The sequence below is a fragment of the Hippoglossus hippoglossus genome, chromosome 11, assembly GCF_009819705.1.
Source record: "Hippoglossus hippoglossus isolate fHipHip1 chromosome 11, fHipHip1.pri, whole genome shotgun sequence".
Classification (NCBI taxonomy): Eukaryota; Metazoa; Chordata; class Actinopteri; order Pleuronectiformes; family Pleuronectidae; genus Hippoglossus; species Hippoglossus hippoglossus.
Window position 1 is genome coordinate 7,424,621 of NC_047161.1, and position 27,070 is coordinate 7,451,690.

At 41.7% G+C, this 27,070-nt stretch overlaps 1 protein-coding gene across 4 annotated transcripts in view; it reads right to left on the bottom strand.

The window, feature by feature from the left end:
* Window positions 1–27,070, bottom strand: part of LOC117770868 (solute carrier family 45 member 4) — a 45,087-nt gene that overhangs the window by 15,235 nt on the left and 2,782 nt on the right. For 2 of the 4 annotated variants that reach the window (XM_034600649.1, XM_034600648.1), the window contains exon 3: window positions 10,078–11,396. In XM_034600649.1, the coding sequence (XP_034456540.1) occupies window positions 10,078–10,390 (313 nt within the window). In that variant the 5' untranslated portion in view covers window positions 10,391–11,396. Of the gene's footprint in view, window positions 1–10,077; window positions 11,397–20,982; window positions 21,035–27,070 lie in introns of those variants that run through there. The other 2 variants (XM_034600650.1, XM_034600651.1) reach the window with 2 other exon arrangements.

The following is a 27,070-nucleotide window of genomic DNA, read 5'->3' on the forward strand; positions in this document are numbered from 1 at the left end:
GGGCAGGAAGGAAGGAGGGTGAGAGCGAGAGGGTGCGAGACAGAGCATGAGGAAAGGAAAAGAGGAAGCAGGTGTTTCTGAACAAAACATATGAACTGAGTCAGGTGTATAAAACTGAGGGAAGGGGAAAAAAAGAAAAGTAGTTCATGACAGATGGTCTTTGGGACCGGTCTAAAATATTAACATGAATATTTTATAATTGATAAGAATCTGGATGAAGGTTTTGTGCCAACAATGAGGACTCGAGGCCCATCTGTGCCTGCAGCTAGATTGCTTTTGTATTGTTCTTTGCATAAAGGGACTGTCCATCACCTTTAACATGTGCAAACATGGAGGACAAAGGGATCAGTACCTCGGGCAGGTGTCTTGAATTATATCCAAGTCATTGAACTCTGATGCTGTTAAAGGTTTGTTTGTCATCAGCAAAAATGTGTGTGCATATTTGGAGAGAAATTTTATTTCAATTCATAGTTTACTTAGTTTCCTTTTGTGCCCTTAGCCTGCTTTGTCTACCTTCATCATTGGGCATCAGCAAGAGAACACACCGATCAGATCGCCAGGACTCTGAAAACTTCTTCAGTTTAGTTTAATACAAAGTAGACCTGCACAACTCATTTGCTCAGAAGCTACGGTTATCACAACACAACACATACAACTGTTACTTTTCTGTGAGCTCAGTGAAATCTTAATCGGCTGTGACTCGAAGTTGTAAAACTAAATTACTAGTTCAGAGAATTAAGAGTTCCAGAATTGTACAGTAAATGTGGAGCAAATATCTTTCTCACCGACACAGATCACCAGGCAGATTTTTGCAAACTCTAGTGACCAAAATGCTACGATAACAGAAAATAAGAAAGTAGCAGCTTGTGCTATATGCTAACTGCAGCTTCAGCCAACATCTATGCTCACAAGGGTAATAAAGTGAGGGAAGAAAGGAGTGAGTCATAGAGCTTTCCCAGCAGCCAGTGATGGTGTGAGCATCAATCACACAACAGGCACACACAGTCTCCAGCACCCAGACACAAAGTATACGCAGGCTGCACAGCCAAGGTCATCATTAACAAAGTGCCTGCTTGAGTGAAATACTGAGTGACGTATGGCTGTGTGCAGCAGAAATCCAATCAAGGCAGAACAATCATGATAAAACACCACCAGGGAATGAAATGAGCTTCATGCTGCTTTAGATATAATTTTAAATAATTGCACTGAACCTATCCCAACCCCAACATTCCTGTTTAACACACATGCTGCAGGGCCAGGGAATGTGCACAAAAAATACAGGTTTACAAACTGGTTTTAGAGCCATCAATACAAGAAGAAACGTGCCATATCCACACTGGCTGTGCAAAAACACCCCACCAAGGATTCCTCTCTACGTAAAAGGTGTCATTAAAATTGCATGAAGCCGGCGTGTATTCACTCGCACACACACACACACACACAGCTGCCTCTAGTCAGCAGAGTTATGTAACACCACTGCAGTAAACTGACCTCCTACTGGGAGAGAGAGAGAGAGAGAGGCAGACAGAAGGAGAGACTGATACTGAGAAAGTAGTTGAAAGTGTAAAATCTGGCTCATTTAAGTGTATACATCGTGTACCGTTTTAATGCCTCTACCGTCTGCCAGTCACATTAATATAGAAACCAGATGTGACTGGCAGCAGGGAGGCGGGCGTGCGTCTGTGACTGACCTATCCCACACAGTGGGCTCACTGCATAACCAAATGCCCTTTCGCTATCACAGAAGTGATCGATAAAGCCAATCAGCGGTGATCACTTGGTTCCTGTGTAACCACAAGTACAGCAGGTTAGATTAAATTAGAAGGATGCAGCTGACAATTGAAAATGTCAGGACAAATTAAAAATATGGTTGGTAATACGTGAGATTACAAATTAGGACGCTTCCCTGGCGGATGTTAATCAAATTAGAAATAAAGCTACCATTTCTCTATTATAATGTCCGTGTATGATTTTGGTTTCTTCGGGTTGTGTATTAAACACAATTTCTCGGCACCTGCATGAAGATTTTCCATTAAATCTAGTTGGTTACAACAAATTCTTTAAAAAAAATTATTGGGGGATTACTTTAATTTCCACATTTTTAAACAGAAACTCAAGATATCAACTCCTTAAGCCACACTGGTACAAATCACTTGTGGATTCAGTTTAAGGAGAAAAGGGAAGTACCATTGGTTTTCCTACCCACATTTCCAAGTTAAACTAAAAGTACATACACTGAAATTCTGTGTTATTGTGTTTATATGTTAATAATAACTAAAGCAAACTACAGTTATCGCCTCACGGTTGTTTGCCTTCCCACTAAGTCAAGCTGCAGCAAATATGATCACAATCTCTCCTTCTGTTCCTGAGTTATCGTGTTAAATAAAGTGTTTCTGCAGTTGTCAACAGCAAAGTCAACCTTTGGCCTTTTGAATATTAAATGTCATCACTTCATCATTGTCATTCTAACCTCAACAACATTTGCCTGAAATTGAGTCATAATCAGCACCTTTTTTTTTTTTTGATTGAATGCAAAAAAGGAGTCGGGTGCAGTCATAGTGAACTTAACATTACATTACATTTCATTTAGCTGAGGCTTTTATCCAAAGCCACTTGCAATTCATGGTTGAATGCACTTAGTGCTTCTTCAAGAAAACCAAACTACAAAGTGCTATAAGTAAGTGCCATTTAACCTTTGACCTAGTCCAAGTTAACCTTTGCACCAATTTTGAAGAAATTCCCTCATGGTATACGTAGATTATTGTGTTTACGAGAGTAGGATGTACAGACCCAACTTCTCAGGCTGCAACTGATACCTGGCCAGAGGCGCACCGACATGAATAAACATGGCTGAAACCTGACTTTGTTTTCTACCCTAAAATTAACCTTATAGCCAGTTGCAGTGTTGCCTGCCTAATGATAGAACTGCATTGTGCATTCACCTTTTTAACCGAATATTTGTCTGTACACGATTAATCTGTCAGTGTTCATCCATCCGTCTTGTCATTCATGTACTGTCAAAATCAATGTAGATGACGGACAGATGTTTTTAAATTGCCCTTTACACACACACACACACACACACACACACACACACACACACACACACACACACACACACACACACACACACACACACACACACACACACACACACACACACACACACACACACACACACACACACACACACACACACACACACACACCCTGAGGCCAGCCATTAGCCAATCCTGGTGTCCTTGCTCAGCCTGTTGTGCATTTAAGTGCATGTTTCGTTAGGTTTTATAACTGGTTCAACTGACTGGCTATAGTGTAGTTCAGCTCATACATACAGAATCCATTAATAAAACATAATTGCCTTTATTTATTGAAAGCTCATTCTATTTGCGCCCTGTGTTGGGGCTAGACGATGCAATTGTTCTTGTTCACTTACTTTTGCACTTTGTTTTAGATAATAATTAGATAGTATCGATTTGAATATATGTTTATATATATATATATATATACAATAATGATCATATATAATTAATCTTTGATGATAATGTTTTCACTCTCATCGCTCTGGATCAGGATGAGTCAATATTCTTTTGAAGAACAGCACCCACTGTGGCAATAAGGCACAACTACAAGATAATGGCGAATGCTAAAATGTGACATAACTGCAGATTCAGTACAGGATCAAGTCAGTGATCTTAATTATTTTACCTTTTTATCTTTTTCTAATGATTTTGAATTATTTTATGATTTAACTCAATTTTAAATAAACTTTTGACTCATTTCACTTTATATTTATGTGCTTACGTGCTTTGTATTTGACCCTAAGCTTCTGTTTCCCTGCAGCCCACAAAGACAGCAAATGATTAACTAAACTCTTGAGTTATCGAAATAAAAATCCGGAGAGTATAGTGAAAATAACAGTTTGTTGTCGCCTTTGTTTAAAAAAAATTTGCTTCCCCTGATGTTTCTTTGTCCCTCGTCATCACCTGAGACCGCTGGTGGTGGTGGTTTGTTTTTGATGACTTCTCCTCCCTGGAGGGTGGGGGAGGGGAGCAATGTGCTGACAAACAAATACACCGCACACACAGTCACATTCTGTTCTGCATTCTTCACATATCTTACACTAATAGCCTCCAAATACTTTGCTTATCGCCTGTTGCATGGGAAAATATGCACAGTCATATCGGTGCACATAACATGGCTTTGTCTTAAGGACTTAAGTGTTCGCTGACTCTGGAAAATGCCAACCACAAACAAAACACACATGAATGTAACGTGCACCACAGCTCGGATTATTGCACAGCCCCCTTATGGTCCACGGGCCACATGTTGGGAACCACTGCCATCAGACATTGCATCTTTGTGTTGCTGTTTGCCTTGTCTTTCACTGCCACAGCAATACACCCATAACCTCGCCCTGTAATGCCGGTAATGATCACAAACAACCCCGTCTAAAACCCTTTTGTCTCTCTGTGTGTGCACAGTGATAACATTAATAAATGAAAGAAGTTACTGCAGCGATTATATAAAGGGTTATAAATAGGAAAGCTTTAAATAAGTGACTAGTCTGATGTCACTGTCTCGCTCTCTGCAGAGACACAGACGTGTACAAAGATAACTGAAGCCTGGACATTGGTTTAAGGGCTTCGCACTCGCAAGACCGTCAGTGGCTCCTTAGTCTCACTTGTCACCTTTTCTCGACATGGATGTTTTTCTTTTCCCCCCTCCACTTGTTTTATCTGCCCCTTAATAAATGACCACAACTTCAACCTGTCTCAACTATGCACCGATTTCCAAAACACACTTGATTCGTCCACCTGCTCTGTCCTCTATCTCGTCTGTCCCATGAATGACTCGGTCCGATTATGGTGATTAGTCACTGTGTGACATCGAGTAAGTCATTTATATAACTCCACTGTCTGCAAGGTCATCTGCTAGATTAGACCAGCTAACATGATGGGATCACTCAGTGGATTAGGTCACCTGGCATGCTAGCAATAACAACGCAAGATCAACCTGGTTGGTTACGCAACAAATAGCAGGGAGTCTTCATTTAGTTGAAGGATACAGTAAAAAAAAAAAAATTGTTTAAAACGTGGCTAAAATTTTAAAGGAGACAGATTTAAGTTAGATATTGATGTTAGCTTAGCATGCTAAAGAAAGCAGTAGAAAACACAAAGAATATTGGTATTACGCTAAACAATAAATGTCGCTAAAGCTACCGAACGGTAAAACAAGATGGTATTTTGTAATAAACTGACGTTAAAATAGTGAGTTGTAGTGTGATAGTAAATAAAATCTTGCCAAACTCTTTGAATAATGTGTGAACATGAAAGCTACTATTCAGCGCTACATGTGAAGAGCAATTAAGTTGGTCCACTTTTACAAAGATGATCCGTGGCTGCTTACAACTGGTGTCACATTTCACAAATGATTTGGCAAACGGTTACTGATAGAGTTTTGAGCAGGGCTCTCGTATGGTCATGCATGAGTCACGAGAAAGGTTTTGGTTCGGACCTGTGATTGGTTCTTACATTAACACGCTCTGTAGTGGTGTGCAAATTATAATATCACGTGGTGTTTCAAAGGAAAGGGACGCTTAGCCAAGGAACTCGAATGAAATATAGACGCTAATACAGTCGGCCAAGGCTTCCAGCCACAGAATATGAATGAACAGAGGGGCACTTCCTCTTGGATTGTAGTAATCTCCTTTAGTAAAGCCAAGAAGGCCTTCAGAGCAGGATAACACTGTTGCAGAGCTGCCGACCCAGGACAGTGTTAGGTACCACGTTGCTGCTTCTGCAGGTACAGATATAAACAGACTAGTAATAAACAAGACTAATCGTGAAAAAGAAAACCTTTGGTTCGACTTCAGATTGTGCTGCTCCTGATACCCAACCCGACTAATGTGGTTAGACGTGAAGAGAGAAGAGAGAGAAACCCTTTGCCAGATAAATCGCCCAACAACCCTACGGTCCTTGCTGTGTATAAGGAGCGGTTGAACCTTCAGTAGTCAATGAAGAAGCAACAAATTCTCAATTTGTTTACAGCCTTATCCCTTCAGATTTATCTTCAGGGAACATAATGATACTTGAACATTTTGTTTTCTGTCACTGAGAGCTCAGTTCTGAGAAAGCTTGTTATGTAATGTACCACGTTCCAAACAAAGTACTTAAAACGCCATCTGCACTCATCACCTCCCCTTTGTTTCATTTTCTCCTTTCAAAGTCCTTTCATTTCTTTTAATCCCTTTTTCCTATGACTGGCTGGATCACTCATTCACCTTTATCTCACTTAGCTGCATTAAAAAATTAGGTGATGCTCCTACTGAGGGTGACTTGAAGAATAAATCAAAAGGACTAACATCTGTACACGTGTGTGACAACTCAAGGTGGGACCAGATCTTAAATGCTCTGAGAATTTATGTCAATCATGGGTGATTAGTGACTACCATCAATATTTTCTGACATATATACCCTAACCCTAGATTATTGATACATTACATTTGCCATATGATGAGTTGCTGGGGGAAAGCCTCATGCTACGTCTGGGTCAGGTTTTTTTTTTTTTAGCACCAAACTACTTTTTGGGCTCTAATCTCTAGACTCTCTTCACACTGTGGAAGAGTTTAGAGATATTCGAGTCTGTCATTTAGGTATGAGCTCCTCGTTTTCTCTTGGCTGGTCAGAGTCCTTCTGTTCTGTTTCATGTGCTTTCCTCCATGTTTGTTTGTTTTGCATTCATGCAAACTTCAAATCTGACATCTAAATTCTGTCGAAGAACGCAAAGCACTTTCCCTCTGACAAAAAATAAAGAGTAAAGTTTACAGCAAAACCAATTAAACGACAGAGCATAACATAAAATGATCTACGTTTTTTATCGTCACATGATATTGCTGACATGGTTATATCACTCTGCCTTAATCATCAGTGGGAACTACACCACACTTATTTGAATTGCTGAACACACCAGACTTGTGAGCAGTGATCCAGAGGTCAAGACCCAGGCTACAAAATAAATAGATATACTGAAAACAGGTGCCTTGCTAGTTTATGTTAAAGCAAGTAAAGACATATAGGAATAATGCTACATTTGAGATGATAGATGGAAAGACAACAACAAGGACCGTAAACTCCGAGGTAAACGACAGTATAGGATCAATACAATAGTCAGCACCACCTGGGCCAGACTTAAACAGACTGGGTCCAACTTGCTTAATGAAAATGTAGATAAAATATAATCAGCCAGACAACTACAACCTGTGTCCCTATAGAAAAGTCCTGTGTCCTCATATGAGTGGCTGCAGCCAGGATTTCAGAGACGGAACAGAAAAGAGCTACACAAAGAAGACCTTGTAAGGTAGAAGTTTCTTTCCTTTCTCTAGGTTGGGCAAATATGGGCTCCTTGACCGGACTATCTGCTGTGCAAACACATGCACGCACACTCCCTCTCTGACCCCAGTGTTGGGGGTTTGCACACACAATGGTTTCACTTATGGCCAGCCAGCCCGCCGGCTTATCAGCTATCCAGCTAATTCTAGTAGCTGAAGTCAGTCCCCAGCATATGGAACTTTAACCAGATCGGGGGTTGATGCAAAACGTACCTTTGTGGCAATATTGGTTATGATTGAAAAAGATGGTAAAGGTTGGTAAATCTAGCGGGTTTGACGTGGATAACAACTGTTGGTCACCCAGAGGTTCTTATCTTTCAACAGCTTTTTAACTGTGTTGCAATGGTCCTGACGACACTGTTGCAATGGTGTTTTATGCAGAAAGGGTTTTAGGCCACAAGGGACATCTTTGTTGCCCTTGTGGCCAATGGCCACAGTGACAAATTGGCAACATGGCTGTTTTGCCAGGTTACATCTATGCATCCATAGTGATCATCAGGTTGCAATGGGAATACACCAATCATTCCATAGGTTTTCACACTGAACTATTCTCAGCCTCAACTCCCTACAGCTATGTTTAGGCTCTGTCAGTGCAATGTTTTGTTTTTACAACCCTTAATTTTATGATTACCTGTTATTAACATTGTTTCCAGCCACAGTAGGAAATTATTTTTAACAAATAAGTTTTGATAAATGGACTAAATGCTACTTGTCCAGCTGGAAAAGCAGAAGTTAGGGACTAGCTGGTGAAAACAGTGAAGCATTCAACTGCTATGTATGTATAGATGTATGTATAGATGTATGTATAGATGTATAGATGAACAGACGGACGGACAGATCGACGGAGTTTTGGGAAATGAGCCAAATTTGTCCCTAAGTGGTTGGAGAGGAGCTAAAAGGAGAGATATGATTTGACTAAAATCATTCAGGTGACAAGAAGGACAAAATGAAAAAAGGCTAATGTTGATGAAATGGTGTCAGTATTGTTTTCTCACAACACACTTGGTGCTGAATGCTTTGTGACAGTCAACTAAGTTGCTTAACATTGGCTGTAATCTGAACAGATCTACGGACTTTTATCGTGTATCAGGCACAGTGATGCAGCTCGACAGCATTATCATGTTTGAGATCTAGGCACAACTTTGTGAAACCCACTACATAATTCAGTTGGATGGAAAACAAGCCTCTGTACCCACGATCAGTTTAAAGGGTAAAAGGAAAAGCAGTGAAAAGGGCAGACTTGACAGGATTAACTCTCCATATCAGTGATGAATCTCATCGAGACACCAAATTCACCACCCTGTCTGCTTTGGTTTTATCCATTTCAGTTGATTAATCTGTAGCAGTTGTACCTCTCATCAGTTCCAGAATCGCACTAAGAGGAGCTCAGACATGTCCTGATGTAACAAAATAGGTTAGAACAGCTAAATCAGGGCTATAATTAGAATAAAAAAGGAAAAACAGAAACTCCCCTTCTCCGATACTGCCACAGGAGAAAAACTTTAAATTTGGTCATGACAGTTATGGTAAAAGCTTTATTTTTTGGGGGATTAAAATCTGTCCCTTAGATATTTAGATTCTGAATTAAACATGAATCTCTTTTACTTCCAAAATCTGACCAATCTTAGCATCGTCCTTTGGAATCCAGTCTCTCAAAGCCTGGTTCCCTGGGGTAGCTCATCCTTGGGGAGCCGGCCAGAAGTCACGGTGGCCACAGAGCGACCTGCCACTCATGTCGCCTTGGTTATGTAAGCTAAGAGATCACTCGACATCGCTGAGGGGGAAGGTGAGATCTGAATAGAAAAGAACGCCGATGGGGTTGAGGGGGTGGGGTAATTCCAAGGGAAGTGACTTTAAATTATAAATAAGGTTACTGCTGCTTCAGCCTTTAATCTCTGTCTTACTCCTGCCATTTCTCACTCTCCTCTTCTTCCGCTCGTTCTCTTCTTCCTTCCTCTCCTCCTTTTTACTCCTCAAACCCTCAGAGCCTTCTGTATGGGCTCCAGTGTACTCCAGATAAAATTGGACTTGGCATATACTCAAAGACTGTCAATGATGATGCTGGGTGTAAATGAGAGTACGCGCTGTGCAACTTGAGGTCAGTGTGCGTGCGTGCGCGAATCACAGTTCAAACTCATTAATCTCCTGCAGGGCAGAACCAGTGGACGTTCCATCTCAGAAGGTTGAAGGAGGTGGGACATTTTAACTGCCAAGGTGTCTTCCTCTATTCCGGAACAACATCAGGACTAAATAGACTTCTTGTTCCCACACACTAGTTTACAGCTTCTGTTCATTCTAAATAATACTCCTTGTTTCTATTGGTATGGATGCAATGATTCTCCTGACTGAGAATCATTAGTTTGGTTCCCTTTCTTTTGGCACTGAACACTCGACTAATGCCGTTTTTAAAGTTCTGTGCTAATCTTTGCTTACATGTGATGCAACTGGATTTTTATGTAAATACATTGTGCTTTTTCTTCTAATCAATGTTGTAAATACTGTTGATTTGTTGATGCATTCAGTGACAGGCAGCACCTATTGCATCCCTTACCCCCCGTTATGGTTAATAGTGTTAAGGACAGAGGATGTTGCACCTTGTTAAGCCCTATGAGACGAATTGTGATTTGTGAATATGGCTTATACAAATAACATTTGATTGATTGAAGGTTTGTGGATCCTTTACTCACCAATCTGCAGCAGCACGGGCGTCACCAGCGCCGTCTCCATGGCGTAGCAGAACTCCCGGCCAAACATCACAGCTCCGTGCATCAACCATCTTTTCATGGTGATGCCTTCTATCGATTCTTCGCTCGCCACCTCCTCCCCACCACCACGGGTTCCTCCCCCGCCTCCTCCCGATCCATCCGCCTTGCCTCCGGTTCCTCCATTCTCCCCGTCCAATCCCGATGCAGAGGAATTTTTGTCGTTGACACCGCCAACCAGAGATCCGACCTGCATAGCGTCAGCCTCTGTGTTCTGAGGAGGCATGGCGGTAAGCATGCACGCAACAAGAAAACAAGCGCACCCCTTGAAAAATCTGAGAACTACCAAAGAAAAAACAACCACTTCCCTACTTCCACAAACTACTTTGTAGATCAAGGTTGTAGTTACTCTAAAAACTAGTAATGACTTCCTGGAAGTAACTGAATTACAATCTTTACATGCTACAACTCGCCTGTCGTTGTAACTTGCTAGTTATTACCTATTAAAAAGGTGTTGGTGAAGTGATCAATTGCTAATACGACAAGAATAACAGATCATGTCCCAGCACGCTAGGTCATGAAATCTATCTAAATTTAAAAAATAAACTATTATCAATACACCCAACACAAATCTCAATTTCCTGATCTGCTAAAATACAGAAAACAAAAGAGTCAATCAGCAATCATTTGTCCTAAGTTGTCCAAAAACACTTCAAATTCAAGGCGTTTTGTTTAAATCCTCCTCTTGCCGCCTCGTTTTCTCCACTGAGTGGGGAAAAAGAAGAATCACAAAAATCAGCTTTCCAAAAAATCCCCAAAAATAAAAAGGAAGCAGCAGAATTTTCACAGGTAGAGTTTGCGGTACATTCCAAGCGGGAGTTTGTGCGTTTGCTTCTTTGTGAGTGTGTTGTCAGGTGAGAGCATGCCTGGCAAACTCTGTAAGCTTCAATGCGTATGTTGGTATGTCAGTGTTTTCATGCCTGTTTGTGTATGCCAGTGGTGTGTTTGTGTATGCGTGTCTGTGGTGTGGTGTGTGTGTGTGTGTCTGTGCGTGTGTGTGGTGTGTGTGTTTATGGCTTTTTTGTCATTGAGGTTGTCTCCCTCTTTTCTTTTTTTTTTCTTACTGTCTATTACAAGCAGTGAAAATCCATATAGAAGACCATTCAGTGAGTTCCAGAGTCATTTTGTGTATGGAGGGCTGGATGACGGAGAGGGTGGGGGCGCGGGGGGAGGGGGCAGGAGGAGGGCAGGCAGCGATGGTGGGCGGAGCTCCTCTGAAAATCCCCATCGATTGGCTGATCAATCTGAAGGAAGACAGCGGCAACCGGAACGCAACGAGTAGGTGAGGAGTGTCCCATTGGTCAGGAGGAGATTGGAGTTGGTTGAGAAGAGAAGGAGAAAAAGAGAAAAAGAACATGAATGAGTCACAACAATTTCACTTTAAAAGATGTGTTGTTGCATATACACAAAGCAATGCTGCAATGCAAGTTTCTCAGGTGTTACATACTAGATGCAGAGTTATTTAAGCAGCTTTCAGACATGCACTGAACTCTGGACTTTTCCTGAAGTTTTTTCCGAAGGGGGATTTATGTGAGAACTCAAATGTCAGACTCAGTTGCCCCAGGAACGTTCCTGCCAGCCCCCCTCACAAAATGTCCGCTAAATGCCAAATTGAGCCCTTGTGAGGATAGAGCAGGAAAATGTCCGGAAAATTCACACCGAAGGAGTGGGCATGTCAAAGTCGTTTCTCATATGGGGCAGTTCCACTTCCTAACGTTGTGAGCGTGTCTGACCCGGATAAACTCCTGCTGTGTTCTTCAAACTTGTAAGGAAAAGTTTGGAAAAAATGTCCAGACCAAAGTCTCAGGGCATTTTCCTGGGTTCATATCTAAAATATCTAGTTCAGGTACAAGATGTTCTGGTCCTGGGTAGGTGATGCACATTAACGCTGGAAAAAAATTGGAATTGCCAACTGGGAGTCAGAGGGTATAGGGTCAGTGTTCTTCCCTTAATTGCTCCATCAATGCTGCTTTAGGAAGATCTGCAGTCCAGAGCAGTTGCCAGTCCATGTTTTTTCTGTGTTTCTAATGACATTAAATGTATTTAAAAATGTATTTAGCTTACTGTATTATACTTTCCTCGTTTTCTACATTCAATGCCTTCTTCTAGCACATCAATAACAAAATTTAGCAGCTCTTTTTCACAGTTTTTCGCAGAGCTTTTATTGCTGGACTAATTTCCCATGCTTTACTCCATGGTACACCAGAGGGTCTGCAGGCACAGTATTGAGTTGTAGTTCACAGACATATTTCGCTCAGAGCCCAATACACAATAACTGTACTTACACGCAAATTTGCCTTGATTTTGAGATGTGCACATCTGAAGCTTAACCCTGACCTCAAATACAATTGAGGTGATGACCATAAGAGTAAATACTCAACAGAAACAAAGTTGTGATTATGCTGAGAAATCAATTGTCCCGTTGAAAAACTCTGACCGTTATGCACATATTTAATCTTGTTAATATTGGGGATTATTAATATTATTATGGGGTTATTAAATTCTAGAAATAGCTTCTCTTTCTAGAAACTCAAGGATGTTTGGTATTTTGTTAATGGCACAGTCACCTTAAGTGCAAAAACCTCCTGAGGTTAGTAACTAACAAGGAAAAGGACATTCAACATCAAAACCCAGGTCCTGACACCATCAGAATCAGAGAGAAAATGTGAATTGAAAATGTGAAGGATGAAAGAGCGCAATTGTGTTTTATGAAGTGAAACGTTTTCAAACTGAGCTTCTGTTTCAAAACAGAGGGCTTGTGTGTGGTGGGAAGAAATGAGAGAAATGTAGACTGAAAAAAAAAAAAGGAGAGAAAGAGACAGAGGAGTACAAGTAGTGAAGCCCTTTGGCGACTAACACGCCCGAGAGAGAGAGAGAGAGAGAGTAAAACACTGCATGGATGTTCGTTACGATTTCCCACAGAGTTGAATTCCAAAGTGCGTTTGTTTTGCATGCAGCGGGGCCGCTGGATTAGAACCCATGGCGACGCCACATTTCGTCACACCCAGCGTGCACTAATGCTTGCCACGTGAACGACACACAAACACACACGCACACTAAAAACAGCACTAAGACCCTCATCAAGCCTCTTAGGGAGAGGCGAAGGGAAGAAAACAAAATGAGAGAAAAAGGGAGGAAGGAGAGGAGTTGGGAAAGGAGGGAGGTAAGGAAGGATGGATGTCGGGTTGGAACAGGTGGAGAGTGTGAGGAAGTAGACATGGAGGGAGGGGAGAGTTTGAAGAGGAAGAGAAGGAAAGATGACAAATGGACAGATGGAAGTACAAAGGTCAAACATTTCTTTCTTTTCCTGGTTCTTATTCTCTCTCACTCCTCTCTTCATCTCTCCTCTCCATTTCCAATGCTCTCACAAGTCTCCATTGCCATTTAGGATACACTCATGATATTCCCACAAGATTTAATGGTTTCTATCTTGAACCATGTTCCGTGTTTCCACCAAGTTTGAAGAAAATCGGTTCAGGAGTTTTTGCGTCATCCTGCTGACCAACAAAATAACCAACCAACAAACAGACAGACAGAGGTGAAAATATAACTTTGTTTGCGGAGGTAATAAATATCCTATTTCAAGTGAGCCAGGTGGCTTCCGACCATAAAATACTGTGGGTAACTTCGCAGACAATGTATAAACAAACGTGGAAGTTGTGTCAACATCTAATGCGTATTTTTTTTCACCCTCTGGTATTTTCTTTTGCATTACATAGTTTACAATATCACATTACAAAAACATTTGTTCGAATAACAAACAGCTAATTGCATCCAGCAAACATACATGTTTAGAGAAAAGCCGGGGGCCTGTTTGTTTGAGTTTAACAGCCAAACGTACACCCCTCTGTTGGCTGCACCTTACTCCAGCAACTTCAGAGTCTACTACTCGGTTTCCTCTTTGACCCAATTTGATTTTCTGGTGTCTGTAACCGCCAAGATTTTGCCAAGAAACCTTTTGGTGGCACCAATGGTGTTGTGATAAAAATCTGTTCTGTCATTACCACACATTTACTGAAGAAAATGGATCATGCAGCTTAATTTTTACACTTCCTAGTGAAGGCAATGGCCTAAATATTACTACAAGTTACTGGTGTAGTCTTTGAGTGTTGGACAACATAACATATAGCATTGTTGGCATCATAGATCAAGTGTGTTGCGCTTTGAACGAGGCTCATATTTGTGAAAGTGGAAAAACCATGAGGACAATGAGCCAGAAGAGTCGTCAAAAACAAAGAAATGTAAAAAAAAAAAAAACACGCATCAAGGTTCAGACTGAAATTAAAAAGGAGCTAAATCCATTTCAAACCTTTTTGAGCGATTTGTTTAAACTACTCCGACAGTGAAATTAGTTCGAGGCTGTTTTGAAAGTTAGAAGAGCTAAAGGATAACCCACCAGCTTTGAGTGCTTCTATCTAAATGAATGCATATAATGAACATTAGAGTGATTTTAAGACCGAAAAATGGGTCAAATTAAACAAGTGTCTGTGCTGCAATCCAGTCACACACCTTGTTCTCTCAGCTGACAGCACTATCTGGCCTGCATCTGTAATTCTCAGTCCTATATAACACACCCAGACACAGACACACACACAAAGCGTTGAGTGCTATCTGATTATATGTTCCGTACATTTGCAGCACCAGTCAGCTGTACCATTGTCTCTGTGTGTTAATGCAAAGTGTGTGTGTCTGTAACATGAGCTCAGCTGGTATAGGATTACGTCTCAGCCGTTCTGGGAGACAACATAAACAAAATACAGTCTCACGTGAGAGAGAGGAGAGAGATAGAGGAAAGGGAAGCTGAAGAAAAGAGGGAGTAGATGGGGCTGGAGTAGAGTAAATGGAGGGGAAAGACAGGGAAGATGACAAAAAAGGAGGAAGTAGGGTGGAGGAAGGTGAGGAGAAGCATGAATGATGATGGGAGGAGCGAAAAAAGTATTTGGAAAACTATACTGTCACAAACTGGACGAAGAAAACAAGGTGAAGGCACAGAAGACGAGAGGAAAACAAGAATGAGAGCGAGGCATAGGAGATGCCTGTAAAGTTCAAGGTCAGAGACAAATTAAGAGTTGGCCGTCTCCTGTGACTCGCAGAACAACAACACACAGACTAAAAACACGTCAGCCTGGTCTATTTCAGTGCGCGTTTATTCTTGTGCCACAGACCAGATTACCTGTGACACAGGCATGAAATCAGGGCTCAGCTCAGTCTCTCTCATTTCATCTATTTCTCTGCCGCTTCTTCTTCTCCTTCTCCCATGCAGGTCAGAGAACAGATGGCCTTGTTTCTGCTGCAGGTCTCATGTGTGAAACGTACCGTCAATGTGTAAATGAGCGGTGAAAAATGCTTCACTTGCTCTGGATGCTCTCGTGACCACCCTGTTGACATTAGCCATTTCTGCAGACTACTGATCGTAGAAAAACATGGGCTCATTATGCAAATGTGAGGCATTTTGATTGCCTGTTACATCACAATGTCCTGGAAGTATCGACAACTGGCGAGGCGTTAAAAGAGCTTCAGGAGAAGTACGTTCTCCCTTCGGTGCTTTTATGGACTTTGGGCTTTTTACCCTTGATAATTTACAAAACACAAACCCAATAAAACACACTAAAGACTAAAAAAAGCTTCATATGTCTTTTTTAAAGCAAAGAAATCTGGGTTTGTCCAATGGCGTATTTGTTAATCACAGGAAACACCTCCAAATATAAACCCCAAATTACCCATACCCAAAGATAGATCAGATATTTTCACACCAGAAGCACAAATGAGGGGGAGAGTAAATGAATGTGATTTTATGAGCTGCTGCTGGGAGCGATGATCTCCACTCTGTGAAACCCTCTAATAACCATCACAGCCAGTTCAATTCAGTTCAATCTGCTCCCGGTGTAACAAGAAGAAGAAGAGTCTACATCATTACAACAACTGATACTTTGTGTAGGGTCAACACACATATCTCTGAGTGTATGTGATCTTAGACTGCAATATATTCATGATTGCTCATGACGTTACCGCTGCTGGAACTTTTCCAACCCTTTTTCTGTGTGCTACTGTTTCTCTGGAGTCCCCGACACTATCTGATCAGGCTGAATCTGGACAAGAGATAGGGTGTCACACACCAGCGAGGCACGTGAACACACCACGAACATGACAAATAACACAGCCATGACCCATATAGAGGTTGATATAAATTACAAGGCTGACGACCTTATAGGATCAAGTTCACATACTGATGGGACCTATGGACGTTTATGTGCATTTGTGTGTGTATAAAGGAGGGAAAGCGCGATACAGTAACTTAAAATAAAGAGGGGAGGATTTTGTTACTGAGAAATATTTTTCAGGACAGACCCAATGACCTGATTTGGTGCTTTATCAGGTTAAAATTAGGTATTTGTCACACTGATCACCTATGAAATCCAAGAAACCCCTTCAGGTAGATGATATGGATTCACTTCAGAGGCAGATAAGATGGGGGGAAATAACATAATCTGATTTTATAAAGTGCTGCTGGGAGCGATAAGATGTTCCTCAGTGTGTGAAACCCTCTATTAATGATCAAGCGAGTTCATTTCAGTTCAGTCATCTCCCGGTGTAACAAGAAGCTGCTTTTCCTTCGCTCATGATGAGTCTGCATCATTGCAACGCCTGGTACTGTGTGTGTGTATAGAAGTATTTTTGGCCGGATGGCAACTGTGAAGCAAATGACGAGCGGCCAGCGTGTGTTTGTGTACGTGTGTGTCACTGACAGATGTGTCTTCATCGGTCTGACTGGAACCACAGAGACTCTCATGCCTTTAGTCACACTCTGTTTCCCTTTTTCACATTTTGGACGAGCAGGAGACAGTTTTAGGACGTCTGCACCCACAGAGCAGAAACATGTAAACACACGGGCTGCTTCGCAAAGCCGCACTTTCACACAAACACTTCAGTATTCCCATGCAGCTGATAATACTCCCATGAAAAATAAGCATATTCCCAGCTGCTGGGAAGCAGATGGCAGAGATAAGCAGAGAAAGAGGGGGAGAGAGAGAGAGAGAGAGAGAGGTAAACAGGGACTGGATATGTGCATTATGGTGCAGTGCTGCTGCAGTGCAGAGAGTGCAGGGTGGGGGGTGCACATGTGAATCAACGTGCACCAGCATCAATGACAAATCCCTTACTCATAACACAGGGCTTATATCAGTATATGGGCTGGTATGAAATGTGACATAACACACCCGCTGTTCACATACGTGCACTCTCTCAAACACACTGGTCAACTTTCTCCCTGGAAATACTTGATTTCTTGATTGATTCTGATTCATGCAGGTATATATCATGTTGGATTTCCATGAGGAAGTAGATACGTCAATATTATTCAAGAGTAATCCCAGTAAATCTAAATATGACTGCTCCACCACATTAAACAAGCCAGCAGGCAGATTTAAATACACTTAATGTTATTAAGATCATATTCACGAGCAGCATGCGGGAAAAAAGTTCATGTCAAGTATTCGTCAGCTTTAAGTTAGCAAATAGAACGGCAATAAAACAATATTAGCAAGATTTCTCTATTAAGTTAATCTGATTTTATGTAACTGCTACATATATGTAATGATAAAAATATCTAAGTTAACTTATTTGCAATGCACAACGTGGCTACAAGCTGAGCAGTGCTGGTAACCTCTCTGGGATAACACATGAACGCCTCATATTCAATACCATCATATCTTACAAACTATTTCTGTGCTTTCAAAATTTTGTGAAGGCCGAAATTGGGTCTCACGACGTCAACAGCAATACTAGCTTGTACTCCACACGTGCTCAGATGATGTGTAGCAAGATGGCCTGCAACGTGAGGAAATGATAAGGCAAGATATTCAAGGTTCCAAGTCTTTGTCACATGCACAGAGCAAAACATGCAGTGGAATGAAAGAGATGCTCAGTTACTGTGCAAGAGTATCAGAGGGGGAAGATAAACTGGAGTCAAATAGATGTAAATAAAAAAGTACTGGTGCATTATTAGATTGATGTATGCATTTAAATGTATATATTTACAAGTATAAATATACGTGCAAATCTTACCACACATCTTAATCTTATCAAATCTACCAGCTAAAATGACCTGGTGTGCAGGTAAAAGTGACAGCGGCAGAAACAATCATGCAATATGTGCTCAGTATTGAGTGTTTATGTATGTGTGGACGTTTGTTACATTAAGACGTGTGGGTTGAGGACCTGAGGATAGAAACTCCTCTTCAGTCATTCGGCTTTGGCCATGTGACTGCAGAGGCGTCTGCCTGACCTCAGAAGTCTAAACAGTTCATTGTTGGGGGGGGGGGGGGGGGGGGGTGAAGTGTCTCCTCATGGGGTTTTTGGGCTCTCACACTCCTGGTGTAGGGGTCTGGGTGCTGCGTTTAGCTGAACGTACCAGCATTGATACCAGGCGGGGAGGCTGCCTGTTGGGAGGTTGAATCCTTGAACTTCTACAGCTGTTGGTGGTAGAACCTGTCTTGATTTTTACCTCCACCAAGGAGGTTATGTTTCCCGTTTCTTGGTTGGTCAGCAGAGTTATGCAAAATCTACAAAATATGTATTTCTATAAAACTTGGTGGAAGGGGACATAGGCCTAAAGAGAACGCACTCAATATTTGCGCAGATCAAGACAAAGTGGAGGATCAGTTCTCAGTGCTGGATACGACAAGGTATTTGAAGTCGAGCCTCTCCACAGGTTCTCTATTGATCTTTGGTGGGTTGTACCTGCTGACATGTCAACCACCTTCCCCTTCTGCTGATGTTCAGAGTGAGGTTCTTATGTACTTACATTCAAGTACCAGTATGAACAAGTAAGTGTTTTACTGGTACTGATTAATTTGCTTCAATTACAAATTCAGAGTTTAGTTCAAGTAAAGAAATCTGGTAAATGTTGGGAACCTTAATCCTGAACTAAACTCTGAACTTGTAGTTGTACTTCATCGTACTTTCAGGAGACTTTCTGACAGACTAAAGTTGCCGGTGGTAAAAGGTCCTGAAGGTTAAGAGTCACAAACTGGGGCGCGGGTCTATTTTGAGGGGTTTCAGAAACACAGGTTCAAGGACCAGGACAAAACAAAGTAACATGAGCCACTTTTTACATGTGATGAATTTACTGAAAAATATCAATTAACTAGTCTTGAATTATAACTACAACATACATTTTATGCTATTAAAGTTCATCCAATTATTATGGTTTTTGAACAATGACCCATCAAAACCTGACAGTCTTATGGCAGAACTTGCCCAAAGGTCACGATAGAATTAGCACATGACAGGATCATCTACATGAACTCATTTAAATGAACTCATTCAAAATGAACGAACCTGTTCTCTGTTGCTCAATCCAGTTTTCAAAAGCAGGGTTTGCGTGAGAGTTCTCTGCATTTTAAGGTAGTTATGCAAACTAGGAAACTGGTTTGCAAGTTTTTTTGCAAGTGCTGAAGTAGCACAAAGTCAAAGACGACCAGAGCTTTATAAAAACACTATGATATGTACAGTTTCTAACACAGTTATTGTTTTTTAAACCACACACACACACAGTTTAATCCTTCAGGTCTGCCGATCTGTGCATGTCTAGATAGTTGATGTCAACGTTGTGTCTCGTATCTCATAAATATAGTATCATGTTTACGTAAGATACTCACCCATATTTTTTTCATGAGTAGCCCCGAAGACAAATGATAATCACAGACCCCTGAAGTAAAAAATCTGTTTCAACTACTGCAGGTCTGAAAGTTTGAAGCTAGATACTTTGAGGTTTTGACAAGCTGCTGACAGCAGCCTTGGCCTAGTTCTACACCGGAGTCACGTTGCTAGCTGTGTGTAGCACTCGCCACACACACACACACACACACACACACACACACACACACACACACACACACACACACACACACACACACACACACACACACACACACACACACACACACACACACACACACACACACACACACACACACCTCATCTGGGCCCCCTCTGACTACAGTACCCCCCCACCCAACATCACATTACAGCACCCCCCAGTTGCATCGTGTCTTTCTAACCTCAGGGGGGGGCCTGCCCTCTTTTGGAGGGACTGGGTGTGTATGTATTTGTATGCGTGTGTGCGAGTGTTTGTGGGTGTGTACCCTATCCTTTACAGTCCCCTGAGGCCTTTACCCAAAAGGGAGCTGCACGCCAACCAGGAGATAGAAGAAAGAAAAAAAAGATGATATAGATCTGCTTTATGTATCTCACTATTTGTGCATGTGTGTGTGTGCACGCACGCTTCTTTCCAGGCAATCAGTGTGACCCGGTCTGACACATTACAGCTTCACCTCTCTGATCAACACAAAATGAAAAACCTGAACATGCCTCTCAATCAGTTCTAACCTCACTGAGGACACACTAACTATGGGGCCTTTATTGTATCAAAACTATTGACAAAAGTGAGTCTCAATCCGTCTGTGTTTCATCAAATTCGTGAATGTGTACAGATATCTGCAAATCTGTATTTAGAATGTGTGTGTGTTATAGGATTTGAAAATGTGAAAAGAAAACATCTTCAAATATATATTCAGATTTGAAAGTGTATTCATATCTGTAAATGTGTAGACAAATCTGTAATTGCATACATTCTAAATACAGATTTGCAGATCCCTGTACACATTCACAAATCTCATCAAACACAGACGGATTGAGACTCACATTTGTCAATAGGTTTGCAACAATAATGGCCCCATAACTAACCACTCCCATCCCTTCATACCGTCTTAGCACATTAACAACAAAACGCTGATGTGCCAATACAACACCTCATCATCACAGTGGCACGTTGACAATGAGCCAAGATAATTAACACTGCCTGCACTGACCAGTTCAGGAATGCTAAGGACCTTAAAGATGGCAACCCTGATCATACATCTAATGGAATATTCCACTGCACAGCGAACACAGCGCACACATGCACGCACACACGCACGCACACACCTCCCACATGCACACGTTTGTTGCTGATAAAGGCCAACTGAAATCAGCAACAACAAACTGCAGCGCCTCACAAACACACACTCTAGCTGTCAACATTTAAGTCAAATAGCCCCAATCTGTCAAACAACTTTGTACAAATACATGTTATAATTATCATGCAAACAAACACGCTCTGCAGCAGTGATGATACGTTACAGAAATAACTCTTGATATTGTTGCCAGAGCAACATTTTTGATGAACTTTTTGCCGCAGCATTGCTCTGGCTCGCTGCTGCTTTAATCACAGAGGAACTTCTTGTTCTCTATAATCTCCTGTTGTCTAGCTGCTGAAAACCAGCCTCCCCCTCCCATTAGTAATAAAAAAGCTATTATATGAGAAGTTAAAACCAAGATCAAAGTCAAGTGCCTCCTTTTTCTGTTCCTTCTCCTTCATGTTGTTTTTCTGTCAGATCAGGGCGGGAATGAAAAAACAGTTTTTTGGCTGTGGACAAACCAGACTGCATCCAACTGGTTTACCAAATCTGTAAACAACTTCTGAAGGATGAAAACAAACAGTCTATTTGAGAATGAGAGACAGGTCAGTAGATGTGTGTGATGACTCCATGTCATCCATCTGTATGTGGATCGCATATCTCTAGAACTGTTCATCATATCCACTTCACACTTGGCCTGTGTATTGTTTAGGGCCCAAGGAGGCGCTGTGTCGAATTTGGTGCGATTTGGACACACAATACGTTTAATATCAGTAAAATTGGAAGAAATAGCCGACTAGCGTTCTTTCACAGCGACTGAGACTCATCAACGAAAGTGACCGACAACAGCATATTCACCACAACAGCAACAACAACAACAAATCCAGTTCGGGGTTCTGTGCACAGAGTCGAGCTTCACTGAACTTTGAATCAACAGGTGAACAGTTCTTTGTGCAGCAGCGGTGGCACAGAATTAGGGTTTTGAGTCCTGCAGCCGGTCTTTACTTTCAAAGTCTGTCTGTGATAACTTTGCTTTTATTTTGAATTCTGTTGAACCCTCTTTATTCTATGGCTGCTGAGAAATCTGCTCTAAAGTGTGTGTGTGTGTGTGTGTGTGTGTGTGTGTGTGTGTGTGTGTGTGTGTGTCCATTACCCTGAGTGCAGCACTACTAAAAGCGTTAACGACTCTACTGGCCCACAGCCAGATATCTTCTCTCCCCTTTCAACCTCGATACCTGACTACTTGTCTGTGTGTACGGCCTCTGTGCCTCGGCCTCTGTGACACTCGCATGTTCACATCCAGAACAGTTATTATTAGTCAACAGAAGGTCATACTAAGTTAATGCCAAAGATCCATCAGTTCCAGCATCTCAAATGTGGAGATTTGATAGTTTTCTTAACATTAAAAACATCTAATGCAGAAATGAGCATGAGAACAGCGCTCTCTTCACAATACAGACTTGTTATGTTCCAATTCAGGGGCCGTCATCTTCGAGAGCAATGAGGAGAGTGAGGGCTGGGACGGTTTGGTCTACTGAGGATTTGCTATTTGCATCACCAGCTTGTCCTGCTCTGACAGTTGCATCGTTAGCTACCTTAAGCGAGTGCACTTGCTGCGGTTCAGCCACCCAGATAGCTAGCTCATTAGCTTTGTCAACGATGCACAATCAATCCTGGGATAGTTTGGCCCAGGAAGTTTCCACCCGTTGGATCCTTCGTTGCTCGGTTGTGGAAGGACACATTTGTCGTCTGCATTTGAAGGAGCCTCTTTAGTTGCGCTGCTGTGACTCAATCAGTCATCACAATGTTTTCACTTGTCACATTTGTATACTTTAATGCACGATACAATGACTGCACTTTGTAGAGACTACCGGTCAGAACTGGATGTGGTGCGTGCTTTTGCCAACAAAGAGACGTAAAAGGCAGCCAAGATCCACAAAGCAAAGTGGATGACTCAGTAAAGATGGGAACACTGATTGGAGGAAACCCAAAAAGATGCTTTAAGAGTGAAATTTCATCACCTGATTGCAAAGTGCAGGATGAAATGACTTTGGGAAAAACTTTGAGGAAAGAAACCTCAATGACGTGCTGCAGTTGGTTCTCTGAACGTTTGGCTCGAAGTGCATTTGCTTCATCAGAAAACAACTCGCTGATGGGAGTATTAAAATTAACCACAGGCGGCCAAACAGCTCCGGAGTGTGGTTAAGCTAAATTTGTTCAAGCTTTTCATGCTATCTAATTTGAGACTCATTCTGCCCTGAAGGGAAATCTAACCTTCATCATAACATTCAGTGCATTCTGTAGTTAACTGTGATTGGAAAGATATGAGAAATATCAGTAAATGCACAAAAGGCTTTAAGAGATAATCTGAATTAGTATCAGGCCGAGATAAAGGAGAAGCAGGCTGCTGGTCCAAATCTCTACAAGAATGGAGAAAGAAATAATTGAGCAAGTTAATAGGCCTGACGACAACTTCATTAAGTATCTGCATTGTGTTTTTCAGAGGACGAGATTTGGCTCATGCTGGTGCTGGCTGCGTCCGTCTGGCTGTGTTTGCACTTTGGAGGACGAGAACATTCTTCACACTTGAACTGATTTATAAGCAGGATTTCACACCACCACAAGCTTCTGAGAAACACCAGCTCACTGTTCTGTGCTGACTTCAGCGGCAGCAGGTACAAGAGGGTAGGAACGTCTGATTTAGGACAGTTGTTTTCTATATAAAGAACAGTGACCACAGGGGACCTTTAACAGTAAATTTAGCCGTGGAGGACTGGGAGGAATGAAAAGATGCCAGTGGAAACAAGGAAGTGGGTTCAGGTTTTTTTTTTTTTTTTTTTTTTTTTTTTTTTTTTTAAATTTGACAAAAGAGGTATTATCAAAGTAGTTTTCCCCATTCACTTGGGTAATGTAACACAGTATTTGTTTTAAGCGTATTGCAAGCCTCTTTCACACTAACAGCTTCTTCTCTAAACTCCAATAGATGATTTTTATGTTCCCATGAGTTTTAAAAATGAACTAAAACAATCTTACCACAAGGTCCATTTAGTGGCTATTATGTAGCTTTTATTTTGCTTCACACAACCGTCCTAAGGAAACGCACTTTGCCCAGTGATCAGGCTGCAGAAGCTCTCTGTTAAAGTGTCTTTGCTAGTTTCAGATCTACGCAGTGGTAATTTCCCCATCCAACACCCACATCGATGCTGGTGCAATTGTAAATGCACTTGCACCAGCATCTGAGTGCAAATTAGCCCATTGTTTTTAAAACGAGGCGTGGTCAGGTGTGTTGTCGGTGCATTATCCTGAGGCAGCAGAAAGCGGTTGCACAACCGACCAACAAAAAACCTGGTCTCATGCAAGAGGCACAACATGGCACAGCTGAGTCAAGGGCGTGGAGTCATGATATATATATTTTTTTTACTTTTATATTACTATCTGGCAAATCCCCCACTCTAATAGAAATCCACCAAGGTACAAGCACATCAGACTGCAGAACAGCGCTCTGATTGGTTTATTGCAAGCGAAACAAACTCAGACAGTGCATACCTCTGTGTAACCCTGCTTACAATCCAACAAACGAACGCTGATGAAACATAGTCTCCTTGGCGGAGGTAATAAAGAGCATGCTACCCTTTCGCTCCATGCACCCAGCACGAGGACCCTTTGTGCTTTTGTCTAGAAGCTATTAAAACCCTGAATGCATTTGCACCATTCACTTTAGATCATGGTCTTAAATAGAGCCACACATGTACAAATGTAATATTTTCTAAGCGGCATAAACTTTTCTTTGAATTTGAGATTCAATTAAAAGTTTTCTCCTTCTACTTCAGTATTTGATGAAAGAATAACAACCATGTCTGCTGAGGAAGATTGACTTAAGGCACCTTAACAGATACTAAATGGGCCTTATGGTTATTTTATGAGCGACTGATTCCAAAGCCAATAACAATTTTTTCAGTTGGAGCCACTACGTGATAAAAATGTCATGCATCTTTGCACACACACACACACACTGATTTCTTTTGATTGTGAGTGATGGGTTTAACCACCTGGAACCAAATACAAGCTCAAGATACGAGTGAAAATGGAAACCAAAAGAGGGAAGAAGATAAGGGTAAAATTATTTTGGAGGAGAAACAAGTGAGAAATAAAGAGGAGGGACGACAGGAGAGCAAGCAAACAGAGTGGAAAGTCTTTTGTATTATTGACAATCTCTCTCACTGCTGTGTGTGTGTGTGTGTGTGTGTGTGTGTGTGTGTGTGTGTGTGTGTGTGTGTGTGTGTGTGTGTGTGTGTGTGTGTGTGTGTGTGTGTGTGTCCTCTAACTCAAAGCCAGGGCTAAATAGAGTACAGCCATCTGATATTGACTTTGATAACCATCCTCCACCACTAGAAAACAACCAGGCATGCATGCAGCTGTGTTGCTGATCCACACACACGTACTCGCTGGCCTGCAGATTTCCCGTTAACATTGATCTATTGCACTGCAGAGTAATCAATATCATTACTCCATTATCACTACTATCTGTTTTTCCTAGAAATACTGTCACTTTCTCCTGATCTCTGTGATCTGAGGCAGAAGTTCAGAGAGAATCAAACAATTAGGAGCCTACAACTGAACAACTGTAGTAGTTTTTACCCAGCTGGAAAGTGAGCACCTACCAGTCTTGAGTCCCACCGTGCAGGATCTTTACACAAATCACATTTCGAAATGTTTGTTGCATCCAAAAACGTTGTAAAAAATGCAAACAGGCCACGACTGGTCCGGTTGTCCCTCAGCTGCCGAATACTGTGTCTCCAACCAGCTTCTAACAACACAACAGCATTTATAGCTGCAACAAGTGTGTCTGTGTGTGTAAGATCTGGTGGAGATAAGGGAGGCTATTGATGGCACTGATGTAAGTGAGACGACAAACACACACACCAGCATAAACACACAGTCTTGTGCTGCGATCAGAGGTGGGAACTCGTACTCGCTCGCTCTTTTCTTTCATCTCTCTCCCGCTTTCGCTCAGGTTTGTGTACAAAACCTTCACACTAATAGGAAATGGGTTATCTACACACAGGATCAAGGCTCAGGATTCAAAGCCAGATCTGCTGTTAAGTGAGTGTGTTGTATGAAGAAAGGCTAAGATGTTGAGGGAGGGGCAAAGGGACAGAATGAAGCAGAGTATTACTTATAAAAGACGGGAGCAGCAGTGTGGTTTGATCACTTCAACAAACGTTTAGCCAGACAAACACATTACTGATGATTGTTGCTGTGACTTTCCAAAATCCTGCGTGGGATAAGAATTCAAACTCATTTATTTGACTAAACCCCCCCCCCCCTTCAGCACCCATATAACTCTCAGCAAGAAAGAAAATAAGCTTTGTCCCTAAAATGTGAAACTCCTCCTTACACATAGAAGAGGTTTCTGGTCTAAATGGACGGTTAACTTTTTCAAATTTTGTCCTGCAGCTTTTCACTTTACTTCCATAGACTAGTTCCAGTGCACCTCCATGTTTACTTCATCTGAGTTTGGAGGATGTAGCTTGATTGGACCGTTTTGTTTGCAGTGAGAAAAGAAAGCAAGGACTTGACACCGCTGGTGACGGTGATACACAATAAGCACCTGAAACCACAGTGCAGCAGGACACCCGTGTTGTTTTGAGGAAGCTACAGGTTTCGTCTGCTCCAACTGAGACTCCCAAGCTTCTTCGCCTGATGTGGAAACCGCTAACCAAACAGATCTGGAGTTGCAGCGAGGGTACTGGTGCTCTGCTCACGTTGCAGTATTCAGCAGCCGTCTGGGAACAAGCTATGGTCCATTTGGAACAAGACTAATACTACCAGCTTTGGTGCATGAAGAAATTTGTTTGTTTTAGTGTATTTGAGCCACAACTCAACCCTAAACACACGTTGTTAAAGTGAAGTCCCCCATGAATGTCTAATATATCATTTCGCAAACCCAATCTTCCATA